The sequence below is a fragment of the Struthio camelus genome, chromosome 1, assembly GCF_040807025.1.
Source record: "Struthio camelus isolate bStrCam1 chromosome 1, bStrCam1.hap1, whole genome shotgun sequence".
Lineage (NCBI taxonomy): Eukaryota > Metazoa > Chordata > Aves > Struthioniformes > Struthionidae > Struthio > Struthio camelus.
In genome coordinates this window covers 113,090,562-113,109,221 of record NC_090942.1, presented here as the reverse complement: position 1 = coordinate 113,109,221, position 18,660 = coordinate 113,090,562, and the positions used below count along the sequence as shown (strand labels likewise).

Below are 18,660 nucleotides of genomic sequence, written 5' to 3'. Positions count from 1 at the left end.
ACTGTAGTTTCCTCAGAATCAAAATAACACACAAGGAATAGCTTATTAGGAGCTTCTTAACGTAGTTCATACAGACATTAGGAAGTGTCCTGCAAATATCATACTACTTCCTTAAGAACAGACTAATTTTGTGTGGCCAGATATGTCACTGATTCAGAGGAGAGGAAAAAAAAAAACATAAAAAAAAAAAAACCAGAGGACAGGGCAATATTAACCCATCCAATCACCCGGACGCAGAGGTGGGCAGGGGAAGGTAAACAGACAGCTATATGCACCTGCCTCTTTCTTACTCTGCCAGAACACCCACCTGGACAAAACAGGGTGAGCTGCAGAACGGCAGCCTTTTACTTCCAATTTGTAATTTCAGAGAGGTTCAGTAGCTACATATTCTCTAACAATCTCCTAACAACACACATCACCACTGTCAACTGCAGGCACGGTATAGCAACCCTCTCTACAAGTCTGTATGCTGTCTTCCTCCTCCTCAGTTTCTGGAATTCTCTGTTTCAGTAGGGAATAAAAATAAACATCTACTCTACATTATACAGATGTGCATCAGGAAAAGGCTTTTTACCAAGTGGCCTCCTGTCTCTAGTGTAATGTTTGCCGACTAATATCCTAGCCAGGAAAAGGGATTTCCTCCTGTAACACGTAAGCCAACAAAGGTGGGTTATTTGGACATCAGATCACCTTGAAAGCAGAAAAAGTGTGTGCCTTTATCCTGAGTTGCCTGAGGGGCATAATAATCCAAAAAACTGAATAGCTGCACCCAGCAGTTAAGTCCTCAAATTGCTTTACATACTGTCAGACGACAGGTGGCCTGTAGCCTCCCTGATATAACACAAGTCTTTGAGGGAAAAAAAAAAAATGCCTGCCACTAGAGAGTTTAAAGAAAGCCATCTAGGCAACTGCCTGAAACTCTTAACATCAGAGTTCAGCTGCCATGAACTATAACAAACTATGCACAAAACCAAAACGAACCTGAAGGAAGAGTGTAGGCTGAATAGATTCTAATTGGAAGGCAAATATCGTTTCTTATTAAAAAAGTAACAGGAATAAACCTTAACCTTAAAACCTGCCTAAGTGAACACAGGAATATCACAGAAGCCATGACTGCATACTAAACACACTAAATCTGCTGTTCGGATTACAGAACATGACATTTTTCCAAAAGGGCAGCACAGACTAATAGTTGGTTTCTCGTTAGTATTAAATCAAGACAGAATTAAAATAACCACTAGCATTATTAACTACGAATTAAAAACAAGAGCCTTGAAGTCCCAAATCTTAATATGGAAGTTGCAAAATACAATGGTAACAAGCAATGAAGTACACAAATAACAGTTTCATGTATCTAACATTTTGCCATCTTAAAACCATCAGAAGATATAGCAATATGGTCAAATCACAGTGATAAAATTGTATTGTGCTACACAAAAACAGAGGTTCTGCACTGCAGTCAAGAGCTGATTAGAGATGGAACCTATTTAGGCTTTTTGTCACAAAGTCAGTTAAACCTATACAAATCTCATGTTATACCTGTCTTCTGTCACCTGTAAAATACTACAATGCTGTCTTACATCTGACTGTGCATAATTAAAAGGTTTGCAAAACCCATTATGATTTTCCAACGAAATTTCTCACACTGTATAAAATAGCTGGATACTTGTTCTATTTTTAAGCATTTAAGAGTTGTAATAGAAGTGATAAAAAGGATCTATTTTGGATTATCTCATGCAGAAGGTTTACTTACTTGGACCATTGTTTTGTCGGAGTACATCAATTCAATTGTCCGATGTATTCTAGATATACTTTCTTGTAAATCTAAAGGAATAATAATTAACAAAAAAGTGACGCCACAAGGTGGTACATTGCTACATCTTCATTTTTTCCTTATTAAAGGCTCTAAGGTTTCACGTCTGGTGCATCTACAGGTCAAACACAAACTTCTCTGATGAAAAAGCAGATAGAATGATTCATGATATGCTGCTGCTTGCTTGTTGGACCTCAACCAATCTCATCCCCTAGTGCAACAACTACTGCCCTTTTTTCCCCTCAGAGTAATACAACAGATCATAAGCTCTACTAACCGTAAAAAGCCTTTGCATGGAAATTTTGTCATTTCTCCCTCACAGAGGGTGGCTATCTTAAACATCCCCACAGAATGCCAAGATACAAAATCAGCCCAACCCACTCTCACACTGACAGCTAAATCTTTCTTGTAGAAAGTTTTCTGGCATGGATATCATTCCCATTCTACCCTATTCTTGCCAATGCCTTACCATACATGCAGAAACCTGCGCTGAAATGTCCCCATGTGTTACACGCTCAATGCCCAGTTTTTCATCTTCATTTTACATACTTCTAGTCTACTAAGATCTGGTATAACCAGTTTCCCTTCCTGTAAGTCAGAGATAAGTTTAAAACTAATGAAACAACTTGAGACACACGTATGTACATTAAAGCTATTCCCAGCCCCCCAGCTCTACAGATCCTTTTCAACTGCAACTACATGCTCCAAACTGTGGCAATACCTCTAGTGTCGTTTTCTACTTCAGTCCTCCAACGATGTAAACAACCTTCTAGAACAGAAAGCTCTTCCTCAGTGATGTGCCTTGGAGCTGGATGCATTGGCAGATCAGGAGGAATTCGTGATTGTGTGAATGGTTTATGTATTACTGATCTTTGTACAGGAGATGTGCTTGGAACATCTGAAGATGAAGGCCCCTGCGGCTCTATTGTGCTGCATTCATTCAAAACATGAAATACAAAAGTGAAGTCATCCTGTATACAAACTGAAAGCTGCACATTAAAAATAAGCTTTTTCATCTGAATACAGAAATTTTAAAGCTGTTAAGTTCCTTCGGTGTAATCCAGAAAAGTCACCTACAATATTGCTGTAGAATTACTATACAGTTTCTGAAAACTTTCTGTTGTATTATTTGTTAGCACAATAACAACTCTGGTTGCCACTACTAGTTTGCTCTACTTGAAATGCTATCCAACATGTTCAAATAACGTCACAAAAGTAATCACTGCGGTTTAAAACATTTATTGCCAAACATCAGAGAGCAAAAACTCAGTATCTTGTCTTACGGTCCATTAATCATAAAAGCCATTAAACACAACAACTTCTATGTTTAGTAAAAACTTCACGTATCTTATGCCTAGCAGACTTACTTTCTGTGATCACCTATCTACAGCTTATGTCAACCAAAGAGCAACAACGTAAAGAACTCTGATATTTATGCACACTGGGATTTAGCATCATACCATCTAAACTTGTTCTAAACAAGGCTTGTGACTTAAATATCAAAGCAGTCAACTTAGGGGAATTCTACCAGAGCAGCAGAATGTTAAAAATTAAAATCTGTTACTGACTTTTCTCTTCCCATCAACCTAAGAGACCTATATGCAGTCGTAGACATAACATGAATGGAAAGATCTTCCTGGCAAGTCACTGTTTATTTACTCTGGGTATGGCGTCGTGATGTAGCGTGAGGAAGCTGGAGTCTTTAGGAAGTTCTGAGAACATTAAGAGCTGACAATGCCACTCCGCATAACATACTTTCATGTTTCTATAGGTTGGCAAAAAAGTAGTAACACCTACATTTTACAATATAAACCTCCTATATAGCATTTCGAACAAAGTATAGCACTTTCAATACTGTAGTGCAAGTAAACAATGCATCTTTTTAGAGTTTGTCTTCTCTTATCAATCATCAGTATCTCTATTGGCACTACAGCAGTAAGGCATTTGAAGACTTTTACAGGCTTTTTAGACTCATTGACTTTACTTCTCTGAAGTACAAAATTAGGCATCTTGACTGGACCTAGAACCCTGTTTTCAGAATCCAACATCAAAAGCTCTGATATAAGCAGTTAGTGTCCACACAGGCAAGACCTATCCTAATTTGTATAGCCATTAACTCTCTTATTTTTAATAATGAATGAAACAACATTATTTGACCTCTATCTCCCTGATATTTAGCTAGTCTGTATAAAGGAAGTCAGACTGTTTAGTTCCTGTCAATTTCAGACAGCAATTTAAGTGGCAAAGCAGAACAGCTTAACTCAGGCAAAAACTAACAGATCAGTTCTACACCAGAAACCACAAAGGTGTGCAGCACACATGCGCTGTCCAAATTCAGATTCCTAAAAACGATATAGGCCACTTGAAAAACGATGACATCATCAGACATTGTGTTTACTTGGAATTGCGTCAATTCAAGTAAGCAAGAGACGACTTGGTGTTTAGAAAATTAAGCAAGAACTTAAGATGCTCAATATCACAAAGCACTACGGTCGTTGGTTTTAGTTTGAAATTGGTAATTCCCTGATTTGCTTATAAAATACAAGTTTTTATAAGCAGATTACACAATCCCATACTTATAAATCTGTCATAGTGGCACATATGTCTAGGAAGAATGCAGAAACTTCACCCATCTCCACCAGGAGACGCTTAGTTTTACTAGCACTGTAAATTAAATAGTTGAATTCCCTCTCATCTCTCTCACTTCTGGAGAGACACAGTTCCATTTGAAATGCGTTATCAGTTGTTTCCAAAGGGAGTTTCTAAAGGCAGGGGGAGAGGACAAGGCGCAGAGCGGCAGTGCGGCGGTTACCTTGGCGTGGTCTGCGCGGGCAGCGTGCCGCTAGAGGGGGCGCCGGCATCAAGATCGTCAACGGGAGACGTGCAAACGGGCTTGCTGGAGGCGAACTCCAAGGCATACTGCAGCACATCTACCAAGGGGAATCGTTTAGGACCAGAACCATAGCTTAAATATCTGTTAACCATAAAACGTATTAATGCCATGACTCACAGATACAGGGAAAAAAACGAAAAAAAAAAGAAGAAGAAAAAGGTTTTCTGGCAGACTACAATTAAATAAAATAAATCTTTCTTAATAAATTTGATGCATCAAAACTATCGCCCTTATAAAAGTTTCCACGTAAAATAGTAACATAAAAGAGAGACAGCAGGGAAATTTAGAACAAATAACTACTATACACAAAAGTATACAGATGAAAGGGGTTATTTTGTTCTATATAGCCCATAGTATTACTTGTGTTTACACTGGGAACAGTTATCTATAGTACCGTTCTAATCTTTGTTGTAAAACCGTGAGGTATTCTCTAAGTCTCTTGATTTCATCCCGTTTAATTCTTGTTATTTCTCTGTTTTTGTGCATGTATCTGTAAAACACGAAAGTTAGAAAGACACATCAGCCCACAGCATTCCAACACTGAAACTGAAGCCTGCATCCGTCAGCCAAGCCATTTATTGCCAACAAAAGGCCTCACGCTCTCTAGAACCTGCTTTATTTCACCTACAACATGTTAAGCTGCAAAATAAAACTAAGAAAACAGTAAACCCATTAACCCCCGCCCATGACTTCCAGAAGATGCTTTAAACCCAATTTCAAAAAGCTCTGTTCATACCATAGATAGGTCTTTCAAATCTGTATGCAAACACATATCAGAAGGCTTCTAAATTAGGTGATTTTATTAGCATCCATGTAGCAACGCTCCTGTTTCACTGTTTAGGCTCACAAATAGCACTTAGTATTTAACTGAAGGCCACGATGATATTTCACCTCTACATATAAACATCATTTATTGACGCTGAGAATCCTTACGTTTCAAGTATCTTCATTCAAACCATGCAGTGCATCTGAAACATCAGGGAACGTGAGACATCTCTCCCTCTTTCCCAGATGGACCAATAAACACACCAACGCATCTTTCAAGGTGTTTTGCCTGTGCATACAACTAGCTAGCAATAAACTGGGTTGAGGACTGAATTGCAAGCAGGTTTTGGCACAAAGTAGCAGCATGTCTGAAACTGTTACCTATGTGTATTTTCTGAAATAGTCACTGAAATCCATAAAAATTACAACTAGTCCAGCTAGAACAGAAATTCACTGTGACTTAAGCCAGCATAAGATGCACTAGCAGTTTTACTGAATTGATGAAATTTAATTTATATTCATACTAGGACTTTGCTGACAATTTTATACTGTACCTGTCCAGATATAAAATTGGAGGAAATTCTAATTTGTTGTGTATCTTCTCTGGTCTCCCCAAAGCCTGATTAAACTCAAATCTTGAGAGCTCAAAAGTTAAGACAGGAGGAAGTTCAGTGAACCAGTGCTGAACAAAACAAAAAACAGAAAACCCCACAATGAATGCCTTCAAATAACAGAACTTCAAACACAATGGCATAATATTTGCATACTGACAGCTATGGGAGAAATTGGTTTTAAGACAGTGGGTCAGCATTAGCTTTCCAAAGTTCTCATCTTCCAGCTTCACTGAAAACAAAGACCATTTGCTTCACTCACGCTGCAACAGAGCATTACAAGTCGCCTATGGCTAAGTGAATAAGCAGAGCAGGCCCCATCTTCTTTAGCTTCTTCCTTTCACATTTGTCACGCTCATTTTGAAAGCAAGCGACATTTGAACCAACTTGCCTTACCCGCTGTCCCATTCTCCTTTTACTCTCAAAGGCCACTAAATGAGTTGGTTATACTGTACGGAGTGCTCTTCCCTCCAGTTTCCTCAGATGTCGTTTCTGACCCTTTCGTTCACCTAAAATCACTCAAAATTTCTAATGACCTCCTTGTAAGTAGGATGAGTTGGTGGTCCCCAAGTCTGGCAACCCCTCTCAGCTCTGTTAAGCAGATATTCTTCCTACAAATACCCTCTCCTAAATTTTCTTTTCATCTCCCTAATCATTTTTAGCCTGTGCTTGGACCAATCCCTATTGTTGTCATCTTCCAGCTTTCTTTTGGAATTCAGCAGAGGTCTATCCTTAGCCCTTCCCTCTTTCTATAGTTTGTACACACAACCACAAGACAAATTCAGCTACCATCTCTGGCATTAGAGTTCTCTCCCCATCCCCAAAATAAAAACCACGATCTATCCATTTAAATAAGTTTTCAATGCCTAACCAAGAATTCAAGCTTCTCCTGATTGCTATATTCAGCATTGCTACACAATTCTGATGCCAAGGCAACCTGGATGTGACATGTGGCTCAGGACTTGCTTCAAGTTCTCCGCTCCAGCCAAACGTCTTGCATATTCTTTTCAAATAACACCTCCAAGACAACCTTTTCTTCCTAAGCTCACAACTACAAGGCTGATTAGGTTCTCATTTTACATCTCAGTGCAATGTTCCCTCTCCTTCCCTCTCGAGAACCCAGCCTTAAAAAGCACAGCCTTGTCACCCTGACAACTATCCAAGCCTTGCTGAATTTTCCTAGTTCATTGCCTTCAGCATCACTCCTCTTTTTACACGTTCACATGCAAAATAAGCTGCCTTCATTCTTCTTTTGTCAGCTTCCACTACCCACCTTTTAAGTTGTAAAGACGACAATCCTGACTTTTCTCTTGCAATTCCTTCACACAGGAGAATGTTCCACTGCCAAAAATCAGCAAAACCACATCACCATCCTTCCTTAAAATCCTTTTACTGCAGTGTCCTTAAACGACTTAGCAATGACCACATTGTTGATGTGCTGAAGTCCATCAATCGTGATGTCAACAAATGTTACCTCATTTTCCCTCTGCATCTCCCTTCATCTACTCCGCTGACTCCATCTTTCCTTCAATTTGGCTTTAAGTTTCTTGGGACAGGGAGCGTCTTTTTGTTCTGTTTGTACGTTTCCTTGCACGCTGACAGACTGCTTTGTGGCTGGGGCTTTTACAATAATAAAAATAACTAACAACTAGCTAAACACCCAATTAAAGCAACTTGTGGGAACAAGAAGAAAAGGAATGTTACTTATTGGATAAAAAGGATGCCGAACAAGTGTGACTACCACATCAGTATTATCTTAAAGCTCTGATAACTACACTGGAACAAACATCAGTTGAAGCCTTTGTTCAGAAGACACCGACTTTGTAAAAAATGTAAGAAATTCAGCTTTCTTCAGTAATTCTGATCTTCCAATGCATTTCTGAGGCATCAATGCTTAATCATAACTACTAATAGCAGCAGCAGGTATCGATTAATTACTGAAGTCCAGAGAAATGGCTTGACCCTGGTAATTATATAGTTAAGTTTTTCTAGATTAGGACTTAACACATTAGCTTTCTAAATTTTGCCACCACTGTCAAGATGTTATACGGCTATTTCACTCCCATAGACACAGGCAAAGAAGCTGAACTGAACTCGAAGCTCAACACAGCTCAACAGCATATGATTATCCTTTTCCTGTAGTTTTCGAGCATTGCAAGTTCAAAAATATCCAATCAAATAGAAAAAAATAACACAAGCCTGACATTTCTAATCAAGAATTTATAACTGAACTGACATTTTATGCATGAGTGCACACAAGTTTTAACTACAAGACAATCTTCAGTTCATAAGATGGAACAATCTTGCCTTCATGGTACCTACATACAAGATTACACATTGCAGAAAGACCTGTGCTTTGAATTAACATGTTTTTTTCTTTCAATTATATTTCAGAAAACACACTATTGTTAGAAGTTATTTATATAGGTGCTGGAATAAAAAAAAAAAAAAAACCCACACATCTGATTTGGCTGATCATTATTTGATAAAAAATAGCTAACCACAAAAAGAGATCACAAAAGTGAATCTATACATCTTTTGTTGAGAACACAAAATTGGAAATATGACTTCAAATTAGAGGATGATTTCAGTATGCTTCACTAGGCTTACTAATTAAATATCAATGTGTATGTTGATATAATTAAATGAAGTACAATTTTATTACTGCAAAATATTGGCACCAAGAAAGAAACTATCTAAACAGAAAGTTTAGGTGTAGAATAAACCTTCCAGGATTTCACATCTTTAGAGCAGTTGTGATGAAACATGAATGACTGTGTAAAGAGAAGGCAGTTTAGCCTTTAGGGGCAATGGTAGTTACCACACTTTCACACCAATAACCTACAGGTCATTAAGTTCAAGAAAGCCCTGCCACAAAGAAATGCTGTGCATATACATGCATGCCAGCAATAAGAGAGGATATTTCAGAGCCCACCCTCCTGGTTCTGCAACTGCTAACCACTCCTTTGCCCTACCCCTTGACTTCTGCATCTAAGCCTCATTTGTTACCTTATCCCAACATCACACTCTCCTTACCCCACTTCTTAGCGTCACTCCACCTTTATCCCTCCACCCATGTCTCCAGCAAACTCTGACTTTTGGAAGTCTCCTGCTCTAGCAGCAACTCTCCCGGGAGGAGAAGAGGCCTCCAGAGGAAGTCCCTAAAGGTCTGTCCACCACAGTGAGCAAAGAGGGGAAAAAAAAGAAAATTGCACACTACAGTGTACAAAGAGGAGGATGCTTGGAGAAGCCAGTAAAAGGAAGAAGGAAAAGGAGGGCAGGGTGTCAAGGAATAAAAAAATAAGAGCACACAGCAAAAATAAAAATCCTCTGCAGAAATGGTCAAACATGAAGCTTGCGCATGCTCTCAACTGTATGGCACAGTGCAGTATGTCAGTAAGAGCAGCAGTCAACTACTGCAGGGCATTACACCAATGATCTCTCTGCAGATCAAATATCAACAACAGGTGGGAACCAGCCTGTGCCAATCACCGTAAGCACTTAATTGTGCCAACTTTTAGTAAGCACTAACTTTGTGACCTATGAAGAATACCAGAAGATGACACTGGATACGTCAATAGAGGTACAAGCCCCTAAACTTAACAATTCAAATAAGGCAAACATCAAAGCCTGTAAAGCAGCAATGAACAGCGGTCACCTTAAAAAAAAACTTGCTGATTTTTCCTGCGGAAATAGTTCAGTATGAACTGGGACCTCAGTTCAATGGGAATACTCCCATAAGTTCAGCATTCTTTGGACACTGCACAGCACTGTTTTACCAAAATTCTCGCCACACTCATTGCTAGCAAGACAAGATGTTCACTCCAGACAGCATTAAGTATATCAACTGCAGCTCATAAGACCTTTAGCACAGCATTCTGTAGACTGCAAAATTCCAACGAAAAATAAAGGGCACTACAACAATGTCCTGAGAGAAGCCCACAGGAGCATTTAACTCACCTCCTGACCAGACTTTGCAGAGTTTTCTGAATGGAGAGATTCAATTTCCCCTTCAATCATTGCAGCTTCTAGGCACTCGTGCAGATCTTTAAAGCCATTAACCTGGAGTGGATACTGGCCAAACATTTCTGTGTTTTCAAATTTTTTACCTTCACGAGAGAGATTAAACAGTTATGGTTTTAGGCACATGCATTTAATCTTATGAAAGTCTATATTCACTAATATACTGAATGATATTCCCATTAACCTTCTCATATTGAGCAAATCAATGATACGTATGAAAACAAGGTTCTCGAAAAAGTAGCTTGAACGTGATATTGAAAATGACTACATTTTCTTATTGTTTTTACATTTATCAGCTATAAGCAAAATCCATAACATGACACAGCACTACAGATGTATGGGAAGCTTTACACATATAAAGCAAAGTCCTCTTCTTCCAAGTAACAGCTTGGTAATTCAGCCCTTCACAGTCACAGCAAAGTCAGTGGAATTGCTATTAAGAGACAGTCCTCTATATAAGTACACTTTACAAAATTAAATCATAGAAAAGAATACTCCAGATTTCTGTCCTGAAAACAATACCGTCATCTACTAATAGTCCATAACGATATAAGCGCAGATGTATGTGGAAATATGGGCAGCAGGGGATTTCAATTTACAATTTTGATTTATTTCTTCCAAAAGTCAGAAACAAGTCTTCTTACATGAGCCAGTTTCTTCCCATTGGTTTGGTTTTTTTTTACATCTCCTCAGCTTAGATATGAGAACATGAGGGATGAAAAAAGCACTCAACTGGAAGGGAGGGAGAACGATGGGTGATAGTAACGAAGCTGGAGAATGGGTTTGAAATATGACAACAAGGCATTAGACACAGTGTTACAGGCCAAGGAGCAATCTGGAAGCCACTTTAAATATTACAGATGCTTCATTCAAAAGCATTTTGGGATTCATTCACTCTCAGGAGAAGGGCAGAACCAGCAGCACTTAAAATACTTTCCCAATGCCGAGCTGCCTGGAAATAGAGAACGCTGCAATTTCACAAATTTGCTAATTACATACAGATAAGAAAAGGAAGTTTGCTATAAAGTCTCTTCTTCCTCAGTAACCTTGTGCTGGTTTTCAACAACTTGTTTTCAAGGAATAATACTTTTAAAAGGCTGAATTATCCATAGCAGAAATTGCATATAACAAAATACACTAATTAAAATTTGAAATTGTGTTAAAGCAGATGGAGAGAGAGTGCAAGACACTAGCTTACTGAAAAAACAGTAACTGTCTTCTATATATTATTAAAAAATAGTGGCAAAAATACACTGCTAATCAGCTCTTGAAAGCATTTATTCTCAGCACCTCTTCTGCTTCACTTAAGGACATGCATTCAATTCCTGAAAGCTATTAGAACAGGCTTTCCAGATCACTGAACTTCACTACATTTACCTTCAGTCTCATATTCTCAGGACAAACTTTTTGTCACAGCCTGAATATGTATTTTTACAGTGTATATCTGCGGATAGCAAAAAGTTACAACTGCATCATTCACCTCTGCACCCAAACAAGCGCTGATCAGATACCAACACAGGGCAAGTAAATTCAGATGCTTACCTTCAAGTACACCTACTGCTAGAAATCGTCCATAAAACAACTCTACCATTGGGTTCTTCGGCTTCTCTCCATCCCTGAAAACATGAAGTGTGTTACCGTAAGATCAAATACAAAGCCACAAACCTCTACCAAATATGAGCACAGCATTTTGAATTCATTACGGAAATGCTGCTTATCGTAGTTACTGCATGTTAAGTTTTCTGCTTTCCTCTAATGATAATGATTCACATATTTGCAATGATAAAAAGTATACTGTAAAAATTAAGTTTCTGAAGTGTTTCATTCTAGGAAAAGTTATGTGAATCAAATTCAATTCAAGTGGTTAAATTGTAAATGACCTTTGTAAAAACTTTTTCCTCCAACACTCTAGAAACAATTATATATTCAAAAGGCAGTTTGCAGATGTTCACTTGCACAAACAACGAGCATTTATCTTCTGAGAAGAGAAACAGGAGTAAGGTTTTGAAGTATTTAAACTCTGGTGTTGAGAAACAAAACTGCATTCAAATGAAAAAAAAAGCCTAACTGATTACTTAACAATATCCATCTTTACTATTTAGTCACTTTGTACTTCATTCAGCAAGATTGCCAATATGAAATAAGAAGGTGGAAAAGACAATTCACAGAAAATCAAAAGGTATCAGCATATATGGAAAAATACCCTTTAACTGAAACAAGCTACAGACTTGGATCTGTTTCAACCATTCAGTGAGATGTGGGGTTTTGGCTGTTTGGTTTGCTTTTTCTTATCAAAATGCTCAATAGACAGGGTGAGAACAAAACGAAATGAAGAAATCTTACCTCTCTTCTTCAGCTTTAATCTGGAAGGCATCTTCTAACCAATCTAATAATTTGTGTGTAAATTCACTAACATCTTGCTGTTGGAAAATTATAAAGTAATCAGTATACATTCACATATTTTACAGAAAATAATGAGGTGTCACCCTTCCAAGATCAGCATAGCAGCATTTCCCCGTACAAGAACTCCAAAGGCACGTTATGTCCCAAACTACGTCATGACTATTTTTTATGGGTAGCTCTTAGAGCACATTAATGTTCTAGTGCTCCTCAGCCACCGTACTATCCTGTGATCCTTAATGTTTTGGCTCAGCTTTCACATCATGGTAGTCCAAATGCATCTTACAAATTCCATTGTTCAAACCTTTTGCTATCTAAAACGTAGTCACTAGTATTACTTACACAGAGCACTAAATTCAGCATGTTGTTGTAATTAAATACCCTAAGCACATAACCACATGCGGGAAAATCAAAGCATCTGAAGAAACAGTGTTCCTCAGAAAAGCATTTAGGCACGCTCCCCAAATATGAACATTAAGATTCTCCAAATCAATACCTATACAGACAAATAGTCTACTTTAACTATACAGCCCTGGATATACTTCTTTCAAATAAGAAGAATAAACCACATTGAAAAATCTACTGATTTAGAAGATAAACTAAACCCTGAAAAAGGAGGAGTGTGAAACTATTAATAAAGTTTCAAAAATGAGGTTGTTAGTTTACTTTGAGGTTTCTAAAATAATATGAAGAAATTATGGTAGGTATGCTCTCTGGAATTAATATTTGTGTACAAAAGTGACTATAAGAGATCACAAAATATTAAGAGGAAAAACTTTAAAAGAAAGACTAGTAATTAGAAGTTTATTAGTAGTACCTGGGGACTTTTTGGATTTTTGGTTTTCCACACTTTAAGTATTTCCTATTACAAGAAGACCCTAAGAAAGCGTGCTTCATCTTGAATGAAAATATGCAAGAATTACCTGCTGGGAATCATTCGATTTAAAAGCATCTTTAAGGATTTCAACCGCTCTAGATGGGTCAACATATTTTCTCTTTGAACCAACTAGAAGTGCAAACAGGTACCTCAATTCACGCATGAAAGGCAGATTCCTATGTTCCTGTATTTGAAGAAGAATTAAAAAACATTTAACAAAGTTGTAACAGAAATATACTTTATATAAAAGTTATCAAATGAACTAAGCGTATAATTCAGTGCATCACCATAGTAGTACGCAAGCTTACTTGCAGCACTACTAAAGGTGGTGTTGCACGCCTTTTACTTGTTAGTTGTACAAAATAAGGTGGCTCTCTAAAACAATATGAAAATGAAGTTACATTTCAGAAACTGAAAGCTCTCTGAAACGGCATTTAGAGATGGTTGTTTGACTTGAAATAAGGCTGAACTGAAAAGTGGTGACAGCACAGAGTTGCATTTTATACAGAATAGTTCCTCCCAAGACTTTCTACTCAGTACTACACACCCAGGGCCCACATTCCTATTCTGTTGGGCTTGTGTCCCCAATTCTGCATGTTGTTGGTCATCAAGATTATTTGGAAGCCGCTAATCAAATGAAAGCTGATGTAAACAACCAATAACAACCAACTTCAGAGATAGAGAAGGGAAAAAGAAGAGATATCTTTTCCCTAGGAAATTATCTATGGAATTTCAGTTTTATAAAAAATAAAAATAATAATAAATTTCCCATGAGATCCTTTGACGCATCTCATAATCAAGCATTAGCTATTACTACACGAACCACACAAATCTGACACAGTAGAAGTTATGTAGGTGGGTTGGCTAAATGATGATGGGTTAAAGTTATCTACAGTTATTATGTGCATCTGAAACACTGAACAGAAGAAAAATAATTTCCAAGAGGGATCCATTATTTAAAAAACAGTAAGGGTAGTGAGATAAGATATAATAAATAGCTTGTAGGCATTTAATGTGAGAAAATTGAAAGCCTGTAAGATCATCAAAGAAAAGAGCATCCAGCTCTACCAGTTAGTATATTCAGAAGGGCTTTACAAAGCCTTAAGTAATAGCCTGGAATAATTTGTACCGATTTGATTGAAACTGGTATCCCTTTATGCCTCTAGCAGAATTGCTGTTGAGCCTATTCACTTCCTAGTACATTTTTAAAATTATTTTTCACCGAAGACTCTCAATTTACAAGGTGTAAACAGATTACCATTTCTATTGACAGAAGGAGGAGAAATAAGTCTGCTTTCCTGTCTACCTATTTGCTTGAGTATAGCTCATGGGGAACAGAGTTCTTTTTCCGGATTCCAGAAGAGAAGCAAAAGAGATACTTCCTGCTCGTATAATGAAAAGCAAATGAACTGAAATACAATCAGTCACATCACAGATTAAACCACAGGTTACAACTGCTGGAGAGACTAGATCTCTCTCTTACTCTTGAGCAGAGAGTTGACACATACTTCTGCAATTAAAAGCCATGAAATACCCACTTGTATTTAGAACAACAAAATATCATTCAAATGCAGCACAGATGTCAGCTGCTGGTCAAACTGGTATTACCTGATGACAAACTATTGCACACTTTGATTAAAGAGCAGACTTGTTTAGTCAATCCTATGGAATTATATCTAGTATATTACATACAGAATTATAACCACATAGTCAATCCTATGGAAGTATATATAGTATTATATATAGTATACTATATTGTATATAGTATATATAATGCATAAAGCATTTTGTATATAATATCTGTTTTATTTCAGTTTTTAAAACCATGCCGAGTGAAACGCAGTATGTTCTGCATAATACCTAAAAACTACTACTACTCATGTAAATTCCCAATAAGTTTTACTTGCTCTTCTAGTCCACTGTGCAAAACACCTACCAGTTTTAACCAATGTTCACAGAACCCAAAACAGCTGAAGAATTCCACCTTAATTCAGCATTAAATCATCAAAACCAAAATTAGCCTTGTATTTACATCTTTCAAGTAACTTTAAAGAATAAAATGAGGAAATAAATCGTGAAAATGATTTTTATTATTATTTGTATAAAGTGATCTACTAAAGATGAACAAAATTTCAAGTTTTAAATACACATGCTTCAACACTAGTGATTATGCATAATATAGATGATCATTTACAGAATACCCTACATCTCACCTTCCTTTTGTTAAATCTGACGTACACAGGAAGTGAGCATTATTGTATTACTTACCCAAATTTACAATAATAATTTGGCTAAGTTTTAGATATACTTGTAGCTTTAGGATGAACAGCTGGTCATCGACTTCAGTCGGATTACTCAGAACAAGCACCTCTGTAAAGCCTATAAAAGTTCTCTGAATCTAAAAAATCTTTGTGTTTTTTTATTTTTATTTTTTTGAGAAAACTCTATTTAATGCATTAGTCACGATCCTTGACCAGAGTATTTAGGCACTGTCACAGCAAACAGTAATTCTGACTAAACAAAGCATAAAATCTTCCAACAGCCATGAGCCAGTCCGCAAGAAAATATATGCAGGTCCACAAAGGACTTGTGCATTAGAACAAAAGGAATTAGTGAAGCCACACAACATAAGGCTCTCAGCTTAAAAGAGTACTGAACACACAACAAAACAAGTTAAAAATCAATCCGGAAATAAAAACTCTATTAAAAGTTTGTAATCTAAAACGGTCTGTATTTTATCACTTATCCTGCCCGCATAAGGAATCTCTTAATGTACTGATGTAGGAACAACTATGATGAAGAAATGCTTCTAAAGCAATCTACATGTTTCATACATAGCAAACATTCATTATCAGTCGCTATCGCAGAACAGGGCCACAGCAATTATGCTGAAACAGAGGGAAGGACGTGCTAACCTGTAGGCACAGGTAAACCACTTCCTGTGGCAAAAAAAGGCTTCTTGAAGATATTGTCCAGACCACATATTTGCCTTGTTCAGCAAAACAGACCTGTTCATATGACAGCATGAGGGAAGAGAATTCCAGGTCACTTGCTCCCAGTTAAGGAGTACACAACTGTTAGCCTCGCTATATGTTTTAGGCAGCGTAACTTTGGGAGAGCAAGCAGTAGAGGTAGAATAACAAGTAGAAGGAAGTAGAATAAGAAACCAAGGAAGGAAAATGAGTTTCAAAGGAGAAGAACAAAGCCAGGTTTGAGACTAAGTGTATGCTTGCCTTTGAATTCAAGAATAGCAAAGTCCAATTAGCTGAGGTAAGTAGGTTTTTAAGAAGTCAACATTTATGCCAATGACTTTCAGACAAAAAATGTTATGTGCAAAATTATGATATTTAAATTCAATACATTGATTGGAAAGAACAAAAAGACCCCACCATGCAATACTCCCTAAAGTATAACCACATGCTTTAATTCAAAATCAAAAAATTGTCATGATCTTGGCATTAAGCTCTGCTTTCCACCCACTGGAAGAAGAAAGAGAGATAAATCCAGAAACGGAAAATCTGGGGTTATAAAAACTTGGTCTTTACTAGCAACTTGATGTTATCTATTTTGTACCACCTCTTTGATGGTGGACTTACTTCTTAAGCCCTGAAACAAAGGCAAAGTACTGGTGGATGTTACCAGAATGAATTATACGACAAATACTGAAATAATAAGCAAAAAGTTAATCTAGACATCAAAAAGTATCTCAGGACTACTGTTTGACAGAGCAAAGGATGACTGTATCTGATTTTTCTAGCTAAAATACACTATCCCATCACCCTCTTGTAACAGGTTCCCAGTACTACCAATGCTGTACTTGCACACCATCTCATGATCTAACACAAATATTTCTCCTAAAGAAACCAAACGACAAACAGGTTAATTGGTTGTTTGGAAAGGGGAGGGGGGGGTAAGAAAAAAATGTAAAAAGGTTATACACTTCTGACTCAACATGCAACTTCCCCTTTATGGTACATACCTAGAGGTTTCAAAAATGGACACTGTCTTCTCTAGATTAGTTTTCTTTTGCTTTTTTACTTACAGTTCTTATTTTTGCTACTGCACATTCCAGTCAAACCTGAAGTGCCAAAAAGCTAAGAGGCGGCTCACAGCACTCTCCACTTTATTATGAGAGAGAAGCACAAAAGGCAACAATCTAACTTCTGGAGATGTCAAAATTCATTGCTCTCTAACCTCTTGATAGAATTCGACCATCAAATGCCTTCATGCTTTATACAGCCACCTTCTCTCCCCATTCCTTCCTTTGCAGCTATTTCATAACATGTACTTCAAAGTACCCCCATAAATACTTCCTCAGAAGGCATTTGTGGAGATAGAAAATTTGGCCTGTTTTGTCCCTCAGTCCATGACCATTTTCCCTTTATTCATCTGAGGTCACAAAAAATCTGAGCCAAAAATAAAAACAAAAACCCTCCCCTTCACACACCCTATTCCATACGAGTACCAGAATAAACATGGGAAAATTTATGCTTACAATCACCTCATGAAAAGGCCAAAAGAGACAAGCTAATAACAGAAAGCTTAATCTCAAATCACGAGCTGCAGGTAATTAACATCCCCCAAAAAACAATGAAGTGGCCAAAGCAACACTAATAATGTTGTTGGCAAAGCTAGGCAGATCAAAAATATGCGAGGTAACAAAAAAGTATTACTTGTAGCGGCACAGTGTGAGGGGACTAGAATAAAACACGCTTCCTAACATGAATTACATTCACATTAGAAATGCTTTCCCACTACAGTCAATACTGCTACAGCTGTGTCAGCAAACCCCTTCCTTCCACTGGATCTGGTCTAAGCAGCAGAGCTCTGATCAAACTCTAGATGTCTTAACATTCTGCTCTGTACTCTACTTTGAGACTAATTTTTTTTTTTTTTAATATAAGATAGATGATAGGAAGCTTAGAGAAATGTTAACTGGCAACTGTAAAATTTGTGCTACTTTGAAATAGAGAACAGTGTAAAATTCAATTACAACAGAGAAATGCCCTTAACCACTAAGGAAGTTAGTTTCTAATTTTACCTTTTGGTTTCGGGGCAAATCTTGAGCATTTGCAGGAGCATTGAAATTCAAAACTAGTCTTCGAAACTCCAGTAGGTTAAATAATGACTGGGGGAGAAAAAAAAAAGTTTAAGCATTTCTGTAATTAAAAAAAACTTCTAAACGTGCCTTAGTAAAATAAATGTAATGTTAAACATAAGCAATGCTAAAGTTTCATTTCAGAAGCTACATTATTTCACTTAAAATTGCTTAATGTAT

At 37.3% G+C, this 18,660-nt stretch overlaps 1 protein-coding gene across 2 annotated transcripts in view; it reads right to left on the bottom strand.

Moving 5' to 3' along the window:
* The window catches only part of USP25 (ubiquitin specific peptidase 25), a 92,907-nt gene that overhangs the window by 23,458 nt on the left and 50,789 nt on the right, over window positions 1-18,660 (bottom strand). The window contains exons 6-15 of one of the 2 annotated variants that reach the window (XM_068911124.1): window positions 18,424-18,510; window positions 13,429-13,566; window positions 12,449-12,525; window positions 11,648-11,721; window positions 10,043-10,191; window positions 6,026-6,153; window positions 5,101-5,196; window positions 4,626-4,787; window positions 2,535-2,743; window positions 1,754-1,824 (exon numbers count right to left, since the gene is read on the bottom strand). In XM_068911124.1, coding sequence (XP_068767225.1) covers window positions 1,754-1,824; window positions 2,535-2,743; window positions 4,626-4,787; window positions 5,101-5,196; window positions 6,026-6,153; window positions 10,043-10,191; window positions 11,648-11,721; window positions 12,449-12,525; window positions 13,429-13,566; window positions 18,424-18,510 — 1,191 coding nt within the window. The remainder of the gene's footprint in view (window positions 1-1,753; window positions 1,825-2,534; window positions 2,744-4,625; window positions 4,788-5,100; window positions 5,197-6,025; window positions 6,154-10,042; window positions 10,192-11,647; window positions 11,722-12,448; window positions 12,526-13,428; window positions 13,567-18,423; window positions 18,511-18,660) is intronic. The other variant, XM_068911134.1, reaches the window with a different exon arrangement.